This window comes from Xiphophorus couchianus, chromosome 20, assembly GCF_001444195.1.
Source record: "Xiphophorus couchianus chromosome 20, X_couchianus-1.0, whole genome shotgun sequence".
NCBI classification, from domain to species: Eukaryota; Metazoa; Chordata; class Actinopteri; order Cyprinodontiformes; family Poeciliidae; genus Xiphophorus; species Xiphophorus couchianus.
The window spans coordinates 15,570,458-15,592,153 of record NC_040247.1 but is presented as its reverse complement, the minus strand read 5'-3'; the positions used below and the strand labels follow the sequence as shown (position 1 = coordinate 15,592,153).

Below are 21,696 nucleotides of genomic sequence, written 5' to 3'. Positions count from 1 at the left end.
AAGCAAAAAAGTGAAGTATATCTGTGTGAGATCAGATTAGTCAGTATTCCACCTTTAAATAACTATCTCACCAATTCCCAAGTAGATTCAGCAATAATCAGTTACAGAAATACTTGCAGTTATTACAAATGTTTTTATTTTTTTCCACTTTGACCACCAAAATTGTATTTTTGCACTTGAAAATGATGTATATATTTCTGTTTTTTCATTTTTTATTTGAATTATTTGTTCTGCTTGCAGAGCATAACTTGCAGTGCATAACACTAAAAAAAATGCATGTTGCTTTAAAAGAGCATGTACTAGTATGCAAGTATAAAAAGGACTCTTGTTTCTCTTCTTCATATTTTGACTTTTTATTCATTCAAGCATGGAAAGATCACCAACAAAAAATTGCATCAAAAATCAAAAAAGGCAGGAAAGTTTGTGAACTGAGAAGTAATATTTCAGTCTTTAAAGGAGCACAGTGAGCTTAGCTCTGTTCATCCAACGCGCCTCCGTCAGGACTGCAGCCGCTTTTTAGCAACGTAAGCACTGGAGACCTGATTCATAATGATCAGAGCGCTGAGAGCGGGGCAGATTGCTGCCAGGTACCAGGCGTACCCCCCTACTGACGCCGTGAACCAGGAGGAGCAGAGCCCGAGCAGCAGGCTGGTGCAGCCCAGCAGGAAGGTGACGAGTCCTGACGCGGCGTGGTAGCGCTTCAGCTTGGCGAGGGACCAGTCTTTGGCCAGAGAGTGGTAAATGAGAGGCATGGCTGCCAAGGACTGCACACACACAACACACACTGTGATTAGTCCCAGCAGGCCGTGCCACGAAGTGAAGTGGGCTTTACCATTCAGATTTTTGTTGTAGTAGACGGCAGCCAGGCCCAGAACGGCACAGGAGCCACAGAGGCTCTGCAGGATCCAGTGAACACGGCCTTTGGTCTTGTGTGGAAACCTCTTGATGAAGGAGCCGTGGGGCGAAAAGAGCAGGATGGCTTCCGTCATAAAGAAGCCAAACTAAAACAAAAAGAAGAAAAATCATTATTGACCCGTTGTAAGTTAGAAAAGAGGCGGTATACAAATCAATTAAAATCTAAATAACTGTACCGATAAAAATTTGAAACATTTGTGCAGAGCAAGTTTTGCCAAGAACTTAAACTGTCCAGTGATTCATCTAGTTCACGGGTCTGCAACCTGCGGTTCAAGGGCCACGTGTGGCTCTTTGGCTCCTCCACTGTGGCTCTTACAAAGCCAAAAAGGAAATGTATTTCAGAGTTTTTCTGTAAGTTTCTTTGCTAAATCTGAACATAATAATAATACCTACAAGTCTTCATTTTCAATATTTATAGAAAAGGCTCACCTCATTCTATAATGTTTAATTTTGTTCTAAAATCTGAAAATAGAAGTATATTTTAGTTTAATTTGCTAGCTTTCATAATGATACAGTTTATGCACAATGTTTTGCCGCTCTAGAAGAGTTTTATTTTTTAGCGGCTAAACTTGAGTGGAAAAGGTCGCTGACCTCTGATCTATTTGGTGCCTTACATTAACCGTCCTACATACTGTAATGTCAGAACTTCAACTGTTGTGTATTCAATTAGGTTTTTGTTTGTAGTAGTGCACAATTAATGACATTCAAAATGTTTGATGAACGTGCATCAAAAAGTAACTGATCCCCCATTACTCTAAAACTCCCAAATAAAACCCACTGCAGTCAGCTTCCTTTGAGTCAGTTTATAATTATGCGAAGCAGGTAGAAAAATACCCTCCAACTTTGTTTCTACTTCACAATCATGCAACCAGTCATGTCCCAATAAACAAAGTAAAGTTCGTATTGAGGCTTTTTGAGTTTATAAATTAGGTTCAACTTACAGCTACTGTCATCAGGAAAGGATGCCATGAAAACACACCTGAAAGAAAACATGCGGGGTTAAAGATCAACTAAATGATATGCAAACTGACGTAAAAAAAAAAAAAAAAAGACGTCAACTTTAACCACACTCACTTGTTCCAGGTAGGGAGAGAAATGCAATAAAAACAGGAAAGGCTATGGAGATTATGTGAGTCAGTCCTACAGAGACTGCTCTAATAAAACCGTAAAACCGAGTTTCAGATTCAGCCTCCTTGTTGTGGATCATGTTATAAATTATCACGTCAGATCGTCTCCAACTCAATGAAAGCGGAAGTGACGATAATTAAAAGTCCTTCCCTGACTGTAGCTCAGCTCTGCTTAAGATCATCAGATGACCATCGTTATTAAATCACAGTCAAATAACTTTAACTTGACAAAACGTCCAGTGTCTCGTACTCTTCGTACACGTCGCCCTGATGTCCCGTTGCAGGAATGGGAAAACGCAGCTTCCGTTTAATCTTTTCAAAATAAAGGTCGTTTGTGTCTTCACTTCCTTTCCTTACAATTATTTCTGTAAGGAATTACTCGCCTACATTTTTTTAAATAAAAAAATATATATATATATGTTGATTTTTCTTTTAGACACAAATGAGTCCATTTTATTTCATTTATTTCGCACAGATTCTCAGAAAATTCCAATCTAATGAAACCAGTAAGATTCAAATCCAATTGCAACTGTTCTGCTGATTACTCCGGTCAAATATGTCCTTCATATTAACAGTCCACAGTTACTCTGAATGGCTAAAACTCCTCCTAGACCTAGAGCAATCCAGGTTTTAGATGTGGCTTTGCTCCACCACACCTGAGTCAAATAATCAGGTCATTAGCAGCACTGTGGAGAACCTGACAGCACTGAGGAGGTAATTCAGCTTTGTGATTAAGGTGTGTTGAATCAAGTACACATCCAGACGTTGCTGGACATCGACCCTCAAGGCCTGAATTTGAGGATTCCTGATCTAGATTATATTCTAGAACATGGTGCCCACGGGCAACATGGTGTTTTTGAAGACTGTATAAGTTTGTGGTCCTCTAAATACAATGATTCATATTGAAAGCAAGCTTGGGTTCTTTTTGCCGAGTGGCTTTAGATTCATTTACATCCATTCAACCGAAGTGTGTACAATCTTAGAATACCATCATGAACAGTTTCTCATATTTGGACCATCAAATCCACCAGACACAAAGTTCAGTGCACTGGTTATTGTGCTCCAATTACTCTCTAATAAGCTTGTGACTCTGCAGGGCCTCCACACAGACACACACATGCACCCCTACACACACATGTACACACACACATACACACTGGGGCTCATTCATTCAGCAGTTTTTTCTCCTTTCTCCTTTTTTTTGCATCTTAATGTGAATAAAATGATTTTAAAAAATGTATGTGTTGTTTTTTTTGTTTTTACAAATACACTTCTGTCTCATTTCAGAAGTAATTTATGGGGTTTGGAATTTTGCATTTTGTTAATAAATAAAAAGTCTTATTTAATCATTTGAAACTATTTTTATGTTTCTCTCATTAACATGAGCTGAAGACACATGGACACATTGCACACTGGCCTCCAGTGTACAAACTCTGTAATAAAACCTGCTGAATGAACACAATCATTTTCTGCAGGAATAAAAAAAAGGGCTCCCAAACCTTCCAACGGACTTTCTGGGAATTAATAACCATATGGATCAGGTAATTTGTCTATAATGCTTAGAAGAGAATTTTGTTAGTTTTTCATGTTCCAAACCAACTCGAACTGATGAAAAATAATTTTTTCTATAATTATAACCCGATCTAAGAAAATATATCCTCTTAACCTTTGTCTTGCAGTCTTGTCTGAAGCAGGAGTTCAATTCTGAATCAAAATTCTGTCACAGCCAAAGACTTTTCTAAGGTCTTAGAAAAGCTTACTCTCACACAATAAATACTTTCTTCTTCTACTACTGCTGCTGCTGCTGTGTTAAAACACTAATTTGGTTTAAGTGATGGAGGTAAATATGGACGCTGATGAAAGTCTGATATGAATGTAGAAAATAGGAAGACCACATTTTATTTTTCATTAGCCATATTTTAGCCTGAGGGCTTTTTCCTCATTGAATGATTTCCACATATCCTTAATCAAAGATTTAACAGCCTTCTCGCATAAAAGTGGGCGATTTGGAAACAAAAATGTCTCCTCCTGTTTTACTTACATGCAAAATGAACTGTGTATGATCTGTAAATACTAGATTACGTGAAATTTAATTCGTAAATACTGCATTTATTTATTTTTTCTTCATTTAAAATAAATTACATGAACCCTAAATTAATAATAACAATAATATACTTTATTTATAACGCCCTTTATAGTTGTAGATCTCAAAGCGCAGAATAAATAAGTGAACAATAAATTAATAAAATAAACTTGAAAGACAAGTCTAACCATGAAACAAAACATAATCTACAATTTAATCAAGTAAATTTATTTACTCATCATTGAAGTCCCGAATTATCTATAACCACAGTGAATGGTTTTAATTTAATCTAATTTTTTATAAAGTGGTATAAAACATCAGAAACCTGTCTCCTCAGCCCCATCTATTTAAATCATGTCTCTGTGTACATCATGTGATGCGTGCAGCAGAGATGATTCCTCCAGCAGCGCCTTCTCTTCTCTCCGTCCACTTCTATGCCACATTTTGGCTTAAGGGATAATCCCAGTCTCACAATGTGCATGCGCAAACCCAAAGTGCGCGCAGGGAGATGAGGTGGGGGACGCTTCGCTGATAACTCCAGGACAAAAAGTGCGTCTATTATGCAGATATCGCCATCGAACAGCTGCGTGGATGGAGTGATCGAGGTAAGGGGGTTTCTGTGAACAGTTGGTCAGGGTATCTGTCCGTGGAGTTTTTCCCTGTCCCGTTCCCAGACTCTGAGCTGCAGGATTAGTCCGCGTTGTCTCGGCTGCTTTTAACGATTGAATGTTCAATTAGTGAATAATTTATCACGTGAAAATATTGCAGGCACAAGTCTGAGCTGAGAAGGTAATAAACAAGTATGACACCATATAGGCTTAAATGATGTCGCTTACAATGAGTTGTTGTTGCCCTGCGTGGATAATTGCACCGTGTGGTGACCCACTTGGCAAACACAGCCCCGGGTTGTTCTTATTCTAGTCACAATAAGTTTGCTCCAAAGAGAAAACACGTTCACTACAGTTTTAGAGGCTGCTGTATTCTCCATCTTAATAAAAGAATGCTGTGGCAGCAGAGAAATAATGAATTTATTCTTCCTTGAGAAACTGAGTGGAATTTGCTGCATTAATTAAGAAATATTTTTTGGCTTTTTACTCATTTTCTAGAGGAAATCACATCCCTCCTCACCCAGACTCTTAAATCCTCTCTACACCTGCTGCAGAGAGAAAAGAAAATCAGGTTTTCAAAACCTTCAGAATTTGCTTTGTCATTCAGTTTTTTATCATTTATATTATTATGACTTAAAAAATTATGTGCTGTTCCATAAATGATAAAGTCCGCCTTACAAAAGTATCCGCATCCCTTGAACTGTTTTATTTTTTGTAACCTCATGGTTTATTGCATTTTATTGGGTATTTATTTGAGAGACAAACATATAGGGTTGTTGTTAAGGAGAAAGAAAAATAATCCTTGATCTTAAAAATGTGTTTCTTTCAGACCTTTAGACTTTTTAGACAGAAAAAAAGTCTAAAAGACCTTCTTTTCTTTAGTCAGAAAAGAAGGTCTTTACCTTCTTTTGGGGTATGCATCTGCTTTACGCGTTTAGAGATTCAAATTTTGCACATTCCTTTTTGCAAAATAGCTCAAACTCAACCAAATTGGCTTTGCAGCATCTGTGAATATAAACTTTCGAATACACATAAGTTTATTGCCGGCTGCTTCAATACATCATTATGTTTAATCTAAAGCATTTTATTGTAGCTCTGGCTGTATGTTATGGATGTCCTTCTGGAGGGTGAACTTCCACAACATTCTCAAGTCTTTTCCAGGTTTCCAGGACTGGACTCTGTTTCACAATATCTATATTACCATCAACTGTTCAGTTTTCTGCCTGAGTTGGACTGACTCAGTTTTTGTTGCTCCTGTTTGCTACATTTTGTAAAGAACAGTGTAAATACTGCCTGAGGGATAGATCTGGATTATGCCCATCATCTTGTCCCACATTTTATGTAACTGTGTGATTCCTGCATCGGATGACAAATGTTAATCCTTTGTTTTTCTGTTTTTAAAGATAGAGTCAGAAACAGATTTACGTTTGTTCTTTATGTTAACTGTAGGTGCAGTGACAGTCCATTTCATGTTTAATTGTTATAGACATGAATATAAATTATTTTGAACTTTTAAATCAAATAAAGACACAAAAACAGTTCATAACAGATATAGAATTTGACTGCAGACAAGCCGAAGCTTCATAGTAGCAAATGTTGTGATTGAGATACAGCCTTACAAGTTAATTTGACCGAATATTTGTGAGGGTGTCTTAGAGTAATAAATATGTGATGCTGTATGTAAATTTCTGACACTGTATATTAGAGAAAAGTTGCTTTATCAAAATCCATTACAGTTTTTTTTGTTATTTAATGTCTTGTAGCTTCAAACGGTGACGCTCCCTGACTCTGGCAGGGGACTGAATCCAAAATGATGCTTCAGTCTGATGGAAAGGTGTAAATCCAACTCTGCTGCTTCCTCATTTGGCTCCACACACACCTGCACGCCCTCATGGACACCCAGTGTTTGCATGATATTTCAGTTTCTGCATCAAAGACAGGATGACTAACTGTGAGCTGATTGAGCTGAAGGACCTCAGTGTGAACGATTCCATCGAGCTAGCCGCTCCATCCTCACACATCGCCTGTGCCCCTGTCAATCCGAGCCAGCCTGGCGCTGGCCGCGTTGTCCGTCTGGTTGGAGACAGCGTCAGCATCGAGGGACCGGTCCGTCACTTGGGAGAGAGGGCAGTGGGCCATGACTTCCAGCCCTATAGCTACACACACCTCAGCTGGTGTGACCTGTGTGGAGAATTCATCTGGGGTCTCTATAAGCAGAGCTTACGCTGTGCCAGTGAGTACTTCTTCTAATTTTGATCTATTTTAAACTTAAATCTATTTTAAATCTGACCAGCAAAAGTGTCCGATTTTCAGGCTTCAAGCAAATTGAAAGCCTGATGCTTTACATCCTGTTCCTATGTTGTTTCAAAGCTTTGGAGTTATTCTGCTGGACCAGATCTAAACAAATGTATAATTGATGTCTGCAAGTAATGGTTGCTGAATACTGCAGTGTCTGTCTATTTATACAGACTAAACTTGGCTTTTTGCTGGTTCTGTTCTATTTTAAGCAGTTTTGAAGAAGAATTATTGCCAAAGTCACATTGGAAATGGATGTTTATTGTCATTTTGGGCTGTTTCTGTTTTATTCCTCAGGATGTTAGATTTCCTCTCCAAGCCATTTAGCTTATCAGTTGGAAGTTCTGGCCTGTTTCATCTTTCAGCTCAGTGTTTTTTTGTACATATAGGGCCTAGGATTGTCTTTGCTTCTCTGTTTTCTTTTACTTCTGGCGTTTCTGTTGTACTGTCAGTCACATGTAGTCTCACTCACAGTGGCGACAGCTCAGTGGGACAGTACAGGAACAGATACACAGATTGGCAACACCCAAAGTTAAAGGAAAACAGAGGAACCAAAACCACACCTTTTGTTATCTGTTTCTCTCCTTCAGACTGCAGCTACACTTGTCACTACCGCTGCCGACCGTTTATCCAGCTGGACTGCAGCACACAGGGGAGTGTGTTAACGGAGAACACAGACTACAGTGAGGACTCCATCGAGACGGACACAAACGTGGTAAAAAGCGACACAACTCATAAAACAGAACATAATAATGAACATTCCAGAATAACATTCACCCATTAAGTGTTTACGTTTTGCCAGCTAAAACCTTTCCATGTATTTCATTTTGATGTTAGATCAAAAATTAAAAAATGGTAGTGCATCACGGTGAAGTGGAAAGAACCTTAAACGTAGTTTTCTATTTTTTCTTTGTAATATAATTTTGAAATGTTTAATTTCTATTCAACACTAATCACCTTTCACTGCTCTCACAGTGCCAGTATTGTTATTATTTTTAATTCCTTAATGAGCTGGATTTTTCATTTACTTTTGAGGAATCTAACGGAGAAAAACAAAAAAATTGATTATGCTTGAATGACCATTTGCGATGTTAATATGGCAAAGCAGATGGACACCACCATGTCTGCTTGCTGCTCACCTCTTGTCATTAATGTTTGATATATTAGTTTTATTAGTGTTTTATAATATAATATTATATATTATTTAACAAATATGATATTACATCATTAACATTTAATAAATCCTCTATCAGCTATAAGGCATGTATAAGAAAGTTGCACAATCACTAATGCTAAGACATTTGTCACTTTCTCCCTCTCTGACCTTTACTACATCTTACCTCCCTTGGTTGCTGCTTAATAATTGACCAGTTTATTTACTGTTTATTTGTCATTGATAAAAAGACATATTGTCGTAAAGTGGTGTTATATTTTTAAATATATATTTTTACTTTGTAACTATCTGCTTTTAGTGTCGTCTGTGACTATTGTTGTTGCGCAACACCCCCCCCTCCTTTCTGTCTCTACTCTCTCACTCTCGTACTTCCTCTTCTGAGAGGGGAGATGTGCTACCAGCTCTCCTTCTAACGGGTTAATTGAGTTTCCTAAATCTGCTGGGATTTACCCTGTCCAGAACTGAAGTAAACTCTGTTTAAGCTGGTTTCGAGAAACGATTCGCCTGGTTATCTGACGGCCTACATCCAGGTGTCCCACCCTTCTTCCCCCTGTGAATTAGCCAGACTGAGCAGCCTACAGCCAACTAGTTTCACAGAGCACACCTGTTAACGGTCGCTCGTTCTCTATTTTGCAACTTGCATTTGTTATTGAACCAGGTAGGTTTTAGTAACTCCGGCGAGTCCCAAGGATGATGTTTTAAATATGGGCTACCAGCAACCTAAAAACATTTTCCACTTTTTCCTCTCCAGAATCAAACATCATAGCTATTTTACAACCATCAAAGAACTTTAAGGTGACTCATTAACTGAATGTCCACAACATCTTTAGATTTTCTTTATGCTAAATATTTTATTAGTAAGGCATTTTTGCAAGGGTCAGTACAGCTTAATTCAGTAGCAGAAATAATCAAATAAGTAAAATCAATCATCTAGTCTATCTTTCCCTACTGCTGATACTGAGTACTAAAAAAGGAACCTTAGAGAGAGACGGACGGAGCCTGGCGCCTTGAACCCCAGACCTGGCACGACGACGAAGAAGGTGTTGCAGCAGGAGGAAGATGTTGATCGGCGAAGGCAGGGATCTCTGTAGGTCTGATGAGCTTCTTCTCCGCATGGATGGTGAGGTCACACAGGACTTGGTGCTGGCAGGAAAAAAGGCACCAGTTCTTCTTCCTTGTCTTTGTCTTCATCTTTGTCTTTGGGGTCAGAACCCAGCCGATGAGAGAAGTGCGATTCGAAGCCACAGATTGTGGGCCTGACGGGTTGGTCTCCATGTGCAGGACAGTCTTCGGCTCTGTGGCCCCGGCTCTTCTTCAGCTGCAGAGTTCTTTGTCCATCTCGATCTTGGCTCGAAGCTGCCCGGAGGATCCAACGAACGGTTCCTCTTTTGCACCCACCTTATATAGGGTTTATCCACCTTTTGGTGCGTTTTCATTGGCTAGCACTGTTGCTGTGCTTGTTTAATTGGCTGACTGCTTAGACAGATGATCTCATATCCATCACTGTCTTACAGACATTATGTCCTGATGTCTGTGCTAATGTCTCAGGGTTGCTCAACCACCTGTTCCCCTTGCCTGCACAACCTTTCACCTACTATCTACCTCCAACATATCAGTGATGTTTAATTGCAGTTACACCTTTTTACACCATTTCAAGTTCAATGTCAAAATCACATTTATATCACATTTATTTTCTTTAGCTTCTCTGATTTATCATTCATTTATAATTTTATAACCATAACTTATATCACATTTATTTTCTTCAGCTTCTCTGATCTATCATTCATTTATGATTTTATAACCATAACTTATTAGTTACTCTTATTATGATCTTAATGTGAGTTATTACAGATGTTTTTCTGAAAAGAAACCAAGAATAATACATGATTCTAATTATTTACTACTAAAGTTACAGTTACTTGTTTTTCTTGTAAGTGTTCCCACAAATATAAGTGTAAGTATTATTACAAGTAAACCAATATTAATATAAGTATTTTACTTTGAATCTTATCAAATTACTAATAATGTTTAGATTTCATTCTTTAAAACTTTCATGCTTTAAACTAAGGAATAGTCTCAGCTATTTTTATAAATCTGCAGGCTGGAAACTTCCTCTTTTTCCAGGAAACCTGCTTTTCCTGTTTAATGACTCTCTCTGACTGACTATGATTTCTTATGATTAGATAGAAAAAAGTAGAATTAAAGCAAAGTTTGCATGAGACAAAAACAACACACACAACCAGATTTATTTTATTGACACTTAAGTCTACTGTTGGGCCTAGATGTCACTTGAGTGATTCATTTTAAAGATAACTTTATTTATTATTACTGTTAAACTAACTTTATTGACACTTAAGTCTACTGTTGGGCCCTGATGTCACTTGAGTGATTCATTTTAAAGATAACTTTATTTATTATTACTGTTAAACTAAAATCTCCAGCATGGGGAAGTGGGATGAGCTCGGATTTTCTTGACACCCCCTCCACGAGGTCAGACCTTTCACATGCTGGGAGTCCATCACCCTCCTGCAGTTTGCCGTCCTCATCCCCTGGAAAGAGAAGAGGTTCGTCTGGGATGTGAAGATGCAGATTCTTCATCCTCAGTTTTCACAGAGGGCTCAGTGTAGTCATCAAAACTCCACTTCTCTTGACACTATGTATACAAGCTCAACGTCAGCTCTTTAGTTTTGAGAAACAACCCCAGCATTTGGTTTGTTGAAATCCATCCAGATACTTAAAACGTGGACTTTAATCAAATTAGGTCACTTTCTACAGTTGTGATTAGCCTTTTATTCCCCTGCTGGGATTAGAACGGGGGTCTTTTTGAGAAGCTGAGGATACTCTGGAACAAGTAAAACCGGGAATTAAAGTTCAGTTAAGAAAGAAACTAGAACCATAGACTTCCGTATGAAAGAAAAGTCTTTCTTGTTGCTATTTTTTCCTCTTTTATTGGAAATTATAAGGAAATTCTATGATACATCAGGTTTTAAATAAAAATACAAAATTTTCAGAAAATAATATCCTAATTTAATAAACTATAAATGACATTTGAGCATTTTAATGAATGTTTTTTGGTTGTAGAGCAGACGTCCCAGGGATATTTGCTTCATTTCTTTCTCCCTTTACTCTCCTGTGTAATTACTGTCAGCGAAGGCCACTGAAGCCACATCTTAAAAGAAATCTAATCTTTAGATTTGAGATCATAGTTAATAAATGCCTTACTGCTAGGGTGAATTAGGTATGCAAAGGGTTTCTGAGCTGGTGACTTTGAATTTAAAATACATTTAGGATTCAATTTTGATGTCCTGAGGTTTTAGATTTATTATATTTAATTCTTGATAAACACTTCATCAAAAAGGCAATGAATTAAAAAATGAATCCTTGAAGTTTTCTGTGCAGATTAAAAAAATAACCTCAAGTGAAACTTTGGCTTACTGGCTGATTGAAGCAAATCTGACTGGAGGATCAGGGTGGAGCTGATGGAGACACTGAACGGGAACAGAGCAAAGAGAAGATAGATTAGTGAGCATCTAGAGAAAATCCTTGCAAAATAGTGGTGACAATATTAAAAAACATACTTTTCCAAATATGTCACAGGAAGAAATAAATCAAGCACTTCATTTTACTTTCAGGGACCAAACTATTATTTACAGGCTTACATCTTTCTGTCATGATCTGTGTCTTTCTGTGTTTATTTAGAGTTTTCTGTCCCCTTAAGTCTCTTTGTTGTCCTGTCCTCCCCTTGATTGTTCCCAGGTGTGTCTCGTTTCTATGATTACCCCCAGTGTATTTAGTGTCACCTGTGTGTCTGTTCTTTGTCGGGTCCTCGTCGTTACTTGCCGCCCTTGTCGTTTGTCGTTCCGTTCCTGAGTGCCCAGTCTATTTTTCATCCCTGGTTTACCGGTTGCTACCGGCGTCGAGCCCTGGCTTTAGCTCGGCCGTGCTGCCCGGCATTGGGACTGTTTTGGACTGTGTGTTGCATTATTAAATTCATTATTCATCATACCTGGGTCTACAGCGTCTGCCTCACCACCATCCACACCACTTTCATGACAGAAGGACCCGACCAAAAGTACGGTGAGGCACGCTAATTACATCATGGACCCAGGGGGCTTGCGGAAAACCATAAAGGACTATGTCGAAGAGGTGGCAAGGCCATACTCTGCCCGTCACCGCCTGAATATAGCCACACGCTTGGTGATTATGCTGGACGAATGGATCCCGCGACTTCCGCATCTGGGGCTAGCGGAGTTGCAACAGGAGGCAGAGAGGGAGTGCCTGACGGCGGCTGCCGTGCTGAGAGGTAACCCTCTGCCTCCCAATCCGCACAGTTTCTCCGCCAGCCCAGATCCAGCTCCAGCTCCGGGACCAGCACCCCCAACCGGCGCAGCCGGCGCACCCGAGGCCGTTTCAGCCGGCGTTCCAGCCGGCGCACCCGAGGCCGTTCCAGCCGGCGTTCCTGCCGGCGCACCGGAGGCCGTTCCAGCCGGCGTTCCTGCCGGCGCACCGGAGGCCGTTCCAGCCGGCGTTCCTGCCGGCGCACCGGAGGCCGTTCCAGCCGGCGTTCCAGCCGGCGCACCGGAGACCGTTCCAGCCGGCGTTCCTGCCGGCGCACCGGAGGCCGTTCCAGCCGGCGTTCCTGCCGGCGCACCGGAGGCCGTTCCAGCCGGCGTTCCTGCCGGCGCACCGGAGGCCGTTCCAGCCGGCGTTCCTGCCGGCGCACCGGAGGCCGTTCCAGCCGGCGTTCCTGCCGGCGCACCGGAGGCCGTTCCAGCCGGCGCACCCGCCGGCGCACCGGAGGCCGTTCCAGCCGGCGCACCGGAGGCCGTTCCAGCCGGCGCACCGGAGGCCGTTCCAGCCGGCGCACCGGAGGCCGTTCCAGCCGGCGTTCCACCCGAGACCCTGACCTCCGGCGTTCCACCCGAGACCCTGACCTCCAGCGTTCCACCCGAGACCCTCTGCGTTCCTCCCGAGACCCTCTGCGTTCCTCCCGAGACCCCGACTCCCGAGACCCTCTGCGTTCCTCCAGAGACCCAGACCCCCTACGATCCTCCTGAGACCCCGACCTTTTGCGTTCCCTCCGAGACCCCGACCTTTTGCGTTCCCTCCGAGACCCCGACCTTTTGCGTTCCCTCCGAGACCCCGACCTTCTGTGTTCCCACTGAGACCCCCTGTGCTCCACCAGAGACCCTGCCTCGGGGGGCTCGTCGTCGCCGTCTGTGGGCGGCCCCCGGGACTCTCCGTTGCCACCTCCGGCGCCGCGGACGGCCGCTAGACCGCCTCCGGGGTTCCCGCCTCCAGCGCCGCGGGCGACCGCCGGACCGCCTCCGTGGTTCCCGCCTCCAGCGCCGCGGACGACCGCCGGACCGCCTCCGTGGTTCCCGCCTCCAGCGCCGCGGACGACCGCCGGACCACCTCCGTAGTTGCCGCGGACGACCGCCAGACCACCTCAGTGGTTCCCGCCTCCTTTGCCTCCGCCCACCCTGTGGGTAGTTTTTTTTTTGTTGTTGTTTATGGACTCTTGGCCCTTCTTGTTTTTCCGCCCACGACTGTGGGTTGTTTTTTTTTGTTAGTTTGGACTCTGGCCCGCCGTCCGGCACCCCTCCACCCACCCTTGTTGGGGTTTTGGGTTTTTTTTTTTTTTTCTTGGGCGTCTGGTAGCCGCCCTTGAGGGGGGGGTACTGTCATGATCTGTGTCTTTCTGTGTTTATTTAGAGTTTTCTGTCCCCTTAAGTCTCTTTGTTGTCCTGTCCTCCCCTTGATTGTTCCCAGGTGTGTCTCGTTTCTATGATTACCCCCAGTGTATTTAGTGTCACCTGTGTGTCTGTTCTTTGTCGGGTCCTCGTCGTTACTTGCCGCCCTTGTCGTTTGTCGTTCCGTTCCTGAGTGCCCAGTCTATTTTTCATCCCTGGTTTACCGGTTGCTACCGGCGTCGAGCCCTGGCTTTAGCTCGGCCGTGCTGCCCGGCATTGGGACTGTTTTGGACTGTGTGTTGCATTATTAAATTCATTATTCATCTTACCTGGGTCCACTGCATCTGCCTCACCACTCTCACCACCCGCACTCGCTGACACTTTCTTTCACAGATGTGCAACCATGAGCCTTCGAAATATACTGCTCAAAAAAATAAAGGGAACACTTTAAGTGTTAAACACCTGTTTAAGTGTTCCCTTTATTTTTTTGAGCAGTGTAGTTATCTGTCTTTTCCATTTTCCATTCTTTTCTGTTGCATCCCTCCATCCTTGATTCCTCTCAACCGATTTCCTTTGGCGTAACTGGTTCCAACATTTTCGCCCTTTTCAGGATGACCAGACTGAACCGGGTAAACAAGAGTTAAGTGTTGGTAAGATTCAGCAGAAGGTGAAGGAGTACAACGCTCAGATCAACAACAATCTCTACATGGTGGATGTGAGTCACAGCAAACTTGATTCTGGCTTATGCTAAGCTTGTCCTGGTCCTCTTAGAAACATGAATGTTGTATAATTATGGGTTCTTAATGATAGCATCTGAATGTTTTTGATGCCATCAACAAGCTTCTGGAATAATTGTGGCTGGATTTTTGACTACATTTCTTTGCAAAGTTGGTAGAGGTTCTTTAACTCAGCTGCATTTATGCATAGTTATGTTTTTATTATGCTGAGGATGTGTTTTTGTGAACTTCTGAACAGTTTTTACATAATATTTTTCTAACTTGCAGGTTTGTCTCCAGAAATGATGCCCTCTAACTCTAGTGAATCTGTATTTCTAACAGAATAAAGATGGGACGTACACTGGTTTCATAAAGGTCCACTTTCAGTTACTCCGCCCCATCTCCCTCCCACCTTCTCGGAACCAGAGCTGGACAGAGGAGGACGATCAGCAAGAAAGACTGACAAGGCGGCGGACGTCTTTCTACCTCCCCAAAGATGCAGCAAAGCACCTCCATGTGAGCTCAGAAACCCGAGTGCGAGAAGTCATCGAGGCGTTGCTGAACAAGTTCACTGTGGTCGACAATCCGGCAAAGTTTGCCTTGTTTGAACGTGCTGAAAAGCAAAGTCAAGGTTGGATTCCTCACATCAGGATTTTGTTAAAGCAGAGAAGAAAACCATTGATTATATTTTTTGTGCTTTCTTGTAGTGTTCATGCGTAAGCTGTCTGATGACGAGCGCCCTTTGTATTTGCGCTTATGTGCTGGACCCAGTGAATCAGTCTTGAGTCTGGTTTTGAAGGAGAATGAAACAGGGGATGTAAATGTGAGTTTTCTGATCAGAGTAAACTCTTTTTTTTATGGGTGGTTTGTGTGATCTTAAAACAAAATGTCTTTCCTTTGCAGTGGGATGCCTTCAGCTTTCCTGAGCTGAACAACTTCTTGCGAATCTTACAGCGCGAGGAAGAAGAGCATGTGCGGCAGATTGTGAATCGCTATGCTCATGCTAGAGACATGATAAGGCACGCAATGGCCCGCGTAACTACCCCTGGTTGACAAAGAGTCAACCTTGGCGTTCAACATTAGGAATAATCTTTTCATGCCACGGAAATGGGAACCTTTACGGGTGACGCAAAAGGGAAGGAGAGAGCTCAAGCAATGACAATGTTTCAGATTATAGTTTGTTAATGAAGCAGAAATACATGTGTTTACATTTAATGTGAGCTACTGAAAGCACCAGACCATGCTGTCTTTTATCACATACTGGCACTTTAATAAAGCTGTGATTTGGAGTTGAGTATGTGTATTTATATGCAAATGATCTAATAAACTGATCACAATAAATTACAGGTCATGTGATGTTAAGTTTATGATCCTTTCAAAGTGTATGCTTTGCTGCAAACTTTTCCCTCTCATATTTCTTCTGTTTTTTTTTTAATTACAACAGTATTTTATATCATTAATTAAACTTTAGTAAACATAACTCGAGTAAATAAATCCAGATTGTAATTGAGTTCATGTTCTGTAATTAGGGGAAAATCTATCCAAATCAACCTGATGTTGAGCGGAAGAGTATTTCACCTGTAAACCTAATAAGCGGATGTGCCACGACAGCTACCAGCGTCTGATGTATCAAAATTTTGTTTTTTTTTTGTCATCCTGGCAATGTAAAAAAATCAAGAGGCAACACATGTTCTAATATTTTTTTATTTTGATTACCCCCACCCCAACCAACCCCACATGATGTGCAAATATGTAGATTTACAATATATGAAAAATATGCTTACATATAGTGGAAAACAAATTAAACATGATGTTTTGCGACATTTGTAACATCAAGGAATGAATACAAAAATCAGGAATAAAAACTAATTGCATTAATGGTATGTTCAAAACATACAATTTAAATGTCATGTAGGCACTGTTTGCTCTACATTACATTTCAATTTTAAGTTATATTTTTTTCTTGAAAAAGTATTTACAATATGCATCAATAGAGTCAAAGTTACTTGGAAATAAAATAAACATGCCCAGAAACCTAGAAGGAAAACTTGGGACTATCTTCCCCACAAAGTACCACAACAAGGAGATTGTGGTACTGAATTAAAAGACGAACTTGTTGTCCTGCTTTTATGAACACGGGAATTGCCAAAAAATATCCCTCCACATCTATAATGAAAAAAACATTCATTTAAGTTTTTATAATTGATAATTAGTATGATTTCTCTGATTTTATTGATCCAAGCACTCAGGTAGAGAATATGACCAATATAAAACCTATAATTTCATGAAGCAATTATCTGTGTGACCATCTTTCCACACCAAGACATCTGTCCTTGTTATAAGAAGAGAACATCTGGATGGAGCTGGTAAAAAGAAGACGACCTCCATTTATCCCTCCAATCCACGTGGTGGCGGTAACGCACAGAACAATACGGCGAAGGGCAGCTGAAGAAGCAGTACCGTTAGCACAAATAGCTAATGTAATAGCTGTTGATGTTACGAGCTCTTTGGTCGTTGGTGATATTGACAACTCATCCGGACAAATTCATCAGAGGAATATTTGCCTCTGTGAACACAACGCTCTTCGGTTTAGGTAGGTTTACAGCTACCCTGAAACTACCAACAATAGCTAAGAAATCCGCTAACGTTAGCTTTCGTCAACGTGGGTGAACGTTATGTTGTTTAGAAGCGTGTTGACCCAGTAAATGCTAGAAAGAGCGCTGGTTGTCTTTAGGTAACAGCGATGGGAGCTCTCAGGTCATAAAACGACATTGAAGCTGGTCTACTTTAAGTTTATAGAACAGGGTCAGTCTCTTAACTGTTTTGATAAAGCCGCTAAATAAGTTAGCTACTTCTTTGCCAATGTTAAAGACATTTATTTATGTTGTTCATCTTTCTTCGAAGCACGTAGCTTGTATTTTATAACCACATCTTTGCTACATTGCGTGGCATTACACAGACAGTTGTCAGTGCTTTGCTTTCTCAACATATTGTGGCTTTAATAGGTTGCATTGTCACGCTTCTTGGCCCGTGTGTGGTTTCTTGGCATATTTACAGCAACCCTAATGACGTCCTCTTGTGCCTTTTGTCTTATCCATAAGGAAAATAAATCAGAGGCAGTTCTAGGCGATTAGAGTTTTATTACTATGTGCTCTCTATTTTGTATATTGCTTTTTATTACTATATATTATGATATATTGACTGGATGCAAAGAGAAAAATATAGAAATATATGCCTATCATGTTATTTTTTTTCTTTTCTTTTTTGTTTTATCTTAAAGAGATCGACATTTGAAGTATGATACCTAAGAAATGAAACACTAAAGTATATGATATAAAAATGTTGCACAATATATCATTTATATATTGTCATTGCAATATTGGTGTCTGCAATATCCATGTCGCAAAGGACTATTTGAAGAGCAATAATTGTTGATTAATGTATTCCAAGTATCATGAACTTGCGTTTCACATGCTAATGTATTAGTTAACCAGTTGGATAGAATCTCACAGCAGCAGGTGTTCACACCACACACAAACCACATTGACATCTCATCTGAGATGAGAAAGAGAGGAAAGAAAATAGCCAAATATCACACTGAATATTTTAATCAGAATATTTATTGTTATTATTGTCATTGCAAGAACTAATGTTAGCTTTTCTAGAATACCTTTAAAAAATAAGAGTATTTTTTATTATTTGTGAACTTGTTAACAGTAACATAAAAAATATCAGAAAGATAAAAGAGGCACCCTACCAGGGGAAAAAACTGTGGAAGTACAAAAAGTGAGATAATCTGCCAACATATGTTTGCTTCCAAATTTTAAAATCAGTGCAAAAAGCAATAAATCAGTACAAATGTCTTACCAGGTAGTGTGTAAAACAGAAAATCAAAAAATGCTTTTTGGGAAAGGAAAGGAGTAGCAGAAACTAAAATGTTAGGATGGGCAATTTTCCTTTTTGTCATTATCAGAGACAGGAATGTTGATGAGAAATGTGTCTCTAATTTATGTTTCAGACCCTAAATATTCACAATATAGTTGAATTTGTTACTTTTGCTGTTGTAATTTATTTTTCCTCTGCTGGTTTTATGAGACTTGTAGTTAATATTAATATTCAGTTATTTTGTGTTGGAAATTTGGGTGTGAGCAGTGTTTGTGTTTATAGGCCTCCGACAAGTATGCAAACTCCCAAAACTGCACAATTTTAATATTCTTTTCTTTTTCTTAATTCCCAGCTAAATATTGACAGTGGTGTCTCTGTGGACTTTTGAGATTTGCTTCATTTGCACTCTTGATGGAAGCAGCATCTGTTTTGCTTCTGTAACTTGGTGGCCATATTGTTTTGAATGAACATTCAGTGGCTTACCTTATTGTGTTTTTATGACCAAACCACCCACTTTCACTGATCTTTATCTAAACCTTTAATCTTTAATGGTTCTGTTTTTACAGAATAATTGTCCTTGGTGTGCTTTCTGCTTCAAGTGAAACATTTCAATCTCTTTTTTTCTTTAGCTATTCCACTCTGAAGACCCAATTTACTCCCGTACGAGAACAGTAAATCACCACTGGCTGCCCTGTGAATCAGGGAAAATAATGTGCTGCAGCTGAAGATGGGGGGTAGTGGCTCCAAATCCAAAGGATTTTGGCCTTTCTCTGGCTCAGGCAACGGGGATGATGCAGCCAAAGATGGAAACGAGCAGTCACTGGCTAGAGTACGAAGTTTCCCTGGAGCGACTCCCTTCGTATTTACCAGACGGAGGTAAATATATGCTTAGTGTCCATAAATGTGAGGAATCATAATGGAGTCATAAACTGAGTTGGATTGTATAATCAAATTAAAGTGAGTTCAAATTTTGAGAGTAAATATTTCTTTATTAAAGAGTTCAGTAAGTTGATTTTTTTAATGACCTGGTATAAATAAGTTAAGCTAATATTTCCTTTTCTTGCTCTAAGAAAAACTGATTATGTTTTCATTGCAGTCACGTGTTTGAGACGGAGAAAAAAACTATGTTGATCTCAAGAGATCGATTAGAAGGCCAATTTATGTATGTATATATATTGCCATGTTTTTTTTTTTTTTTGCTGCAGCTCTATGTACTTTGATGAGGACGGTGACTTGGCTCACGAGTTCTACGAGGAGACAATTGTGACAAAAAATGGACGTAAAAGAGCCAAACTGAAAAGGGTTCAGAAAAACTTAACACCTCAGGTGAGAGAATGTATTATAATCAAATGTGAATTCACTTGTATGCACTTTAAATGCAAGATTCAGACTTTCCCTGACTGCTGGAGACTAGTTTTATTTTCTTTGAAGTCTTTGACCTGCCTAATTTGTTTCTTATTTTTTATTCTAGGGACTGTAAATTTAGTCAATAGAGGAGGAGGAAAATACTGTTTTTGCCTTGCTGACCTTTGATCAGAGCTTATCAAGAGAAAATTGGCCAATTGATTTGTGCATATTTAGTAGACACTAGTTCAGTTGTTGTTGCAAATCATTTAAATTCCCTCTGTGTCCTTTCAGGGAATTGTAAAGCTGGACTTCCCGTGCATCCATGTAGATTTCCCCGTTATCCTCTGTGAAGCCTGACGGTCCTTGAGGGACTCGAATGAGCCGCTGAGTCAGCTCCGTCCCGGCTTTCTTGTCTTTCTTTCCCCCTGCAGATGGAAGCCGGAAACATCTCTCAATAACGTGATCTCCTAAATTATCTGAAGCCCCTGTGTGGAGCGGCTGATGCATTGTGTGCCGAGCCTCTGCATGTGACCTGTTTGTGGCTTGTGTGCAGTTAGACACGGGATGGACCGCCAACTGGGATGGAGAGGAAAAGCTGAATCCTCTCATTTCATGGAGTTCTTGGCTTGTGTGCATGTCAGTGTGAATGCGTGCAGACAAAGGATGAAACCTTTTAAGAGTTCTAAATATTTTTTTGCTGCAGGTTGTTTTCTTGTATGATTCATTGAACTCAATGAGTTTAGAATAAAAGCAGTACTCGTTATGGTCTTATCAAAAGTGGGGAAACCTGTCTGTGCACATTTAAATTTTTTTTTTGACACTATTTTGTCTTGCTTTGTTTTGCATGGAGCAGGAGGTTTGGGCTGCGGCCTTTGTGAGTTGGCAATCAGTAGCCACCCAAACTAATCTAAGGAAGGATTAATATCATGTTGTAACATTTGAAGGACTTGTTTCAGTGACTTCATACTACACATGTACACAACAGCATTGAGTCAAATAGAAGATCCTGTTTTTTTTTTTTTCTTTGCTGGTTTGGCAGGATGTATTTCACATTTAATTTATTAAAACAATTTTTTTAATTACAAATTCAGGTGTTGGTCTGTTATGTTTCTGTTCTTAAACTACTGAATCTCAAAAGGTTATAATAATATTGAGAAATCTATTTATTTAATTCATTCATTTTATTTTATCACGAGAGTCTTGTGTACTAATTTATTACACAGCCATATAGCCCAAGTATTTATTTTTCCACTAATTCTGTTGATTATGACTTACAGCTCATGAAAACAAATTTTTCAGTATTTCAGAAATTAGAGTATTACACAAATACTGCAGTTCACTTTTAATTTGAAAGTAGGATATTGAATCTCTGAGCAGAAGTCCAGTCCTTTTTCTCTTTAGTCCACGTAAGAATTTAATGTTTTTCTGGTTAACTAGTGTTTTCATGTGCTTTTCTTCACAATCCTATTACGGCTGTGGTTATCCCTGTTGCTGGTGCAGCTTTTCCTACCCCATGTTTTCCTTCCACTGACCTTTCCGTGAATATGCTGCAGCACTCTGTCACTCTGTCGACAGCCAGCCAGCTTACTAAGGCATTATGTTTTTGTGACTCATCTTCCCTAAAAATGTCATAACAGCTGTTTCCTAAAGGTTGTGGAGGCAATGATATATTTGTATTTCAAAATTCTTTCTTTGATCTGGCCCATGCAATACTCAGATTTTCAGAGGAACTGAATTTTTGATTTTCATAAATTTTAAGTCATTATCGTCAATGTCGTGACTTTCATATATATATATATCGAGATAGAGAGATAAAGAGATCTTTTCTGAATTTAATTACTGAAATAAGCTTC

General features: G+C 40.2%; 3 protein-coding genes across 5 annotated transcripts; 2 read left to right on the top strand and 1 right to left on the bottom strand.

The window, feature by feature from the left end:
* Positions 1-328: 328 nt before the first annotated feature.
* On the bottom strand, positions 329-2,341 carry cyb561d2 (cytochrome b561 family, member D2). 2 transcript variants are annotated; one of them, XM_028002582.1, is made up of 4 exons: positions 1,990-2,341; positions 1,857-1,894; positions 833-1,001; positions 329-764 (listed from the first exon to the last, which is right to left on the bottom strand). In XM_028002582.1, the coding sequence occupies exons 1-4, from the start codon at positions 2,120-2,122 to the stop codon at positions 517-519; spliced, it is 588 nt and encodes a 195-aa protein (XP_027858383.1). In that variant the 5' UTR covers positions 2,123-2,341; the 3' UTR covers positions 329-516. The 2 variants fall into 2 exon arrangements, with proteins under 2 accessions (XP_027858383.1, XP_027858381.1); XM_028002580.1 differs by having other exon boundaries at positions 329-1,001; positions 1,990-2,334.
* Positions 2,342-2,512: 171 nt separating this feature from the next.
* On the top strand, positions 2,513-15,957 carry rassf1 (Ras association domain family member 1). 2 transcript variants are annotated; one of them, XM_028002578.1, is made up of 8 exons: positions 2,513-4,730; positions 6,497-6,567; positions 6,656-6,966; positions 7,619-7,743; positions 14,506-14,610; positions 14,954-15,242; positions 15,319-15,434; positions 15,515-15,957. In XM_028002578.1, the coding sequence occupies exons 2-8, from the start codon at positions 6,560-6,562 to the stop codon at positions 15,662-15,664; spliced, it is 1,104 nt and encodes a 367-aa protein (XP_027858379.1). In that variant the 5' UTR covers positions 2,513-4,730; positions 6,497-6,559; the 3' UTR covers positions 15,665-15,957. The 2 variants fall into 2 exon arrangements, with proteins under 2 accessions (XP_027858379.1, XP_027858380.1); XM_028002579.1 differs by having other exon boundaries at positions 6,497-6,966.
* A 1,066-nt stretch (positions 15,958-17,023) lies between these two features.
* tusc2b (tumor suppressor 2, mitochondrial calcium regulator b) lies at positions 17,024-20,614 on the top strand. The gene is made up of 4 exons (XM_028004035.1): positions 17,024-17,204; positions 19,126-19,372; positions 19,702-19,822; positions 20,135-20,614. Exons 2-4 carry the CDS (start codon positions 19,224-19,226, stop codon positions 20,198-20,200), a joined length of 336 nt encoding a protein of 111 aa, XP_027859836.1. The 5' UTR covers positions 17,024-17,204; positions 19,126-19,223; the 3' UTR covers positions 20,201-20,614.
* Positions 20,615-21,696: the final 1,082 nt, after the last annotated feature.

Bases quoted from the DNA above. Each gene is read 5' to 3' on its own strand.
- tusc2b (XM_028004035.1), top strand. From the start codon at position 19,224: ATGGGGGGTAGTGGCTCCAAATCCAAAGGATTTTGGCCTTTCTCTGGC. The intron at 19,373-19,701 runs GTAAATATATGC...TTTTTGCTGCAG, and splicing joins TTCGTATTTACCAGACGGAG to CTCTATGTACTTTGATGAGG. The intron at 19,823-20,134 runs GTGAGAGAATGT...GTGTCCTTTCAG, and splicing joins AGAAAAACTTAACACCTCAG to GGAATTGTAAAGCTGGACTT.
- rassf1 (XM_028002578.1), top strand. The intron at 14,611-14,953 runs GTGAGTCACAGC...TATTTCTAACAG, and splicing joins ACAATCTCTACATGGTGGAT to AATAAAGATGGGACGTACAC. The intron at 15,435-15,514 runs GTGAGTTTTCTG...TTTCCTTTGCAG, and splicing joins ATGAAACAGGGGATGTAAAT to TGGGATGCCTTCAGCTTTCC.
- cyb561d2 (XM_028002580.1), bottom strand. From the start codon at position 2,122: ATGATCCACAACAAGGAGGCTGAATCTGAAACTCGGTTTTACGGTTTT. The intron at 1,895-1,989 runs GTGAGTGTGGTT...GTTTTCTTTCAG, and splicing joins TCTCTCCCTACCTGGAACAA to GTGTGTTTTCATGGCATCCT. The intron at 1,002-1,856 runs GTAAGTTGAACC...TTTTTGTTTTAG, and splicing joins CTTTCCTGATGACAGTAGCT to TTTGGCTTCTTTATGACGGA.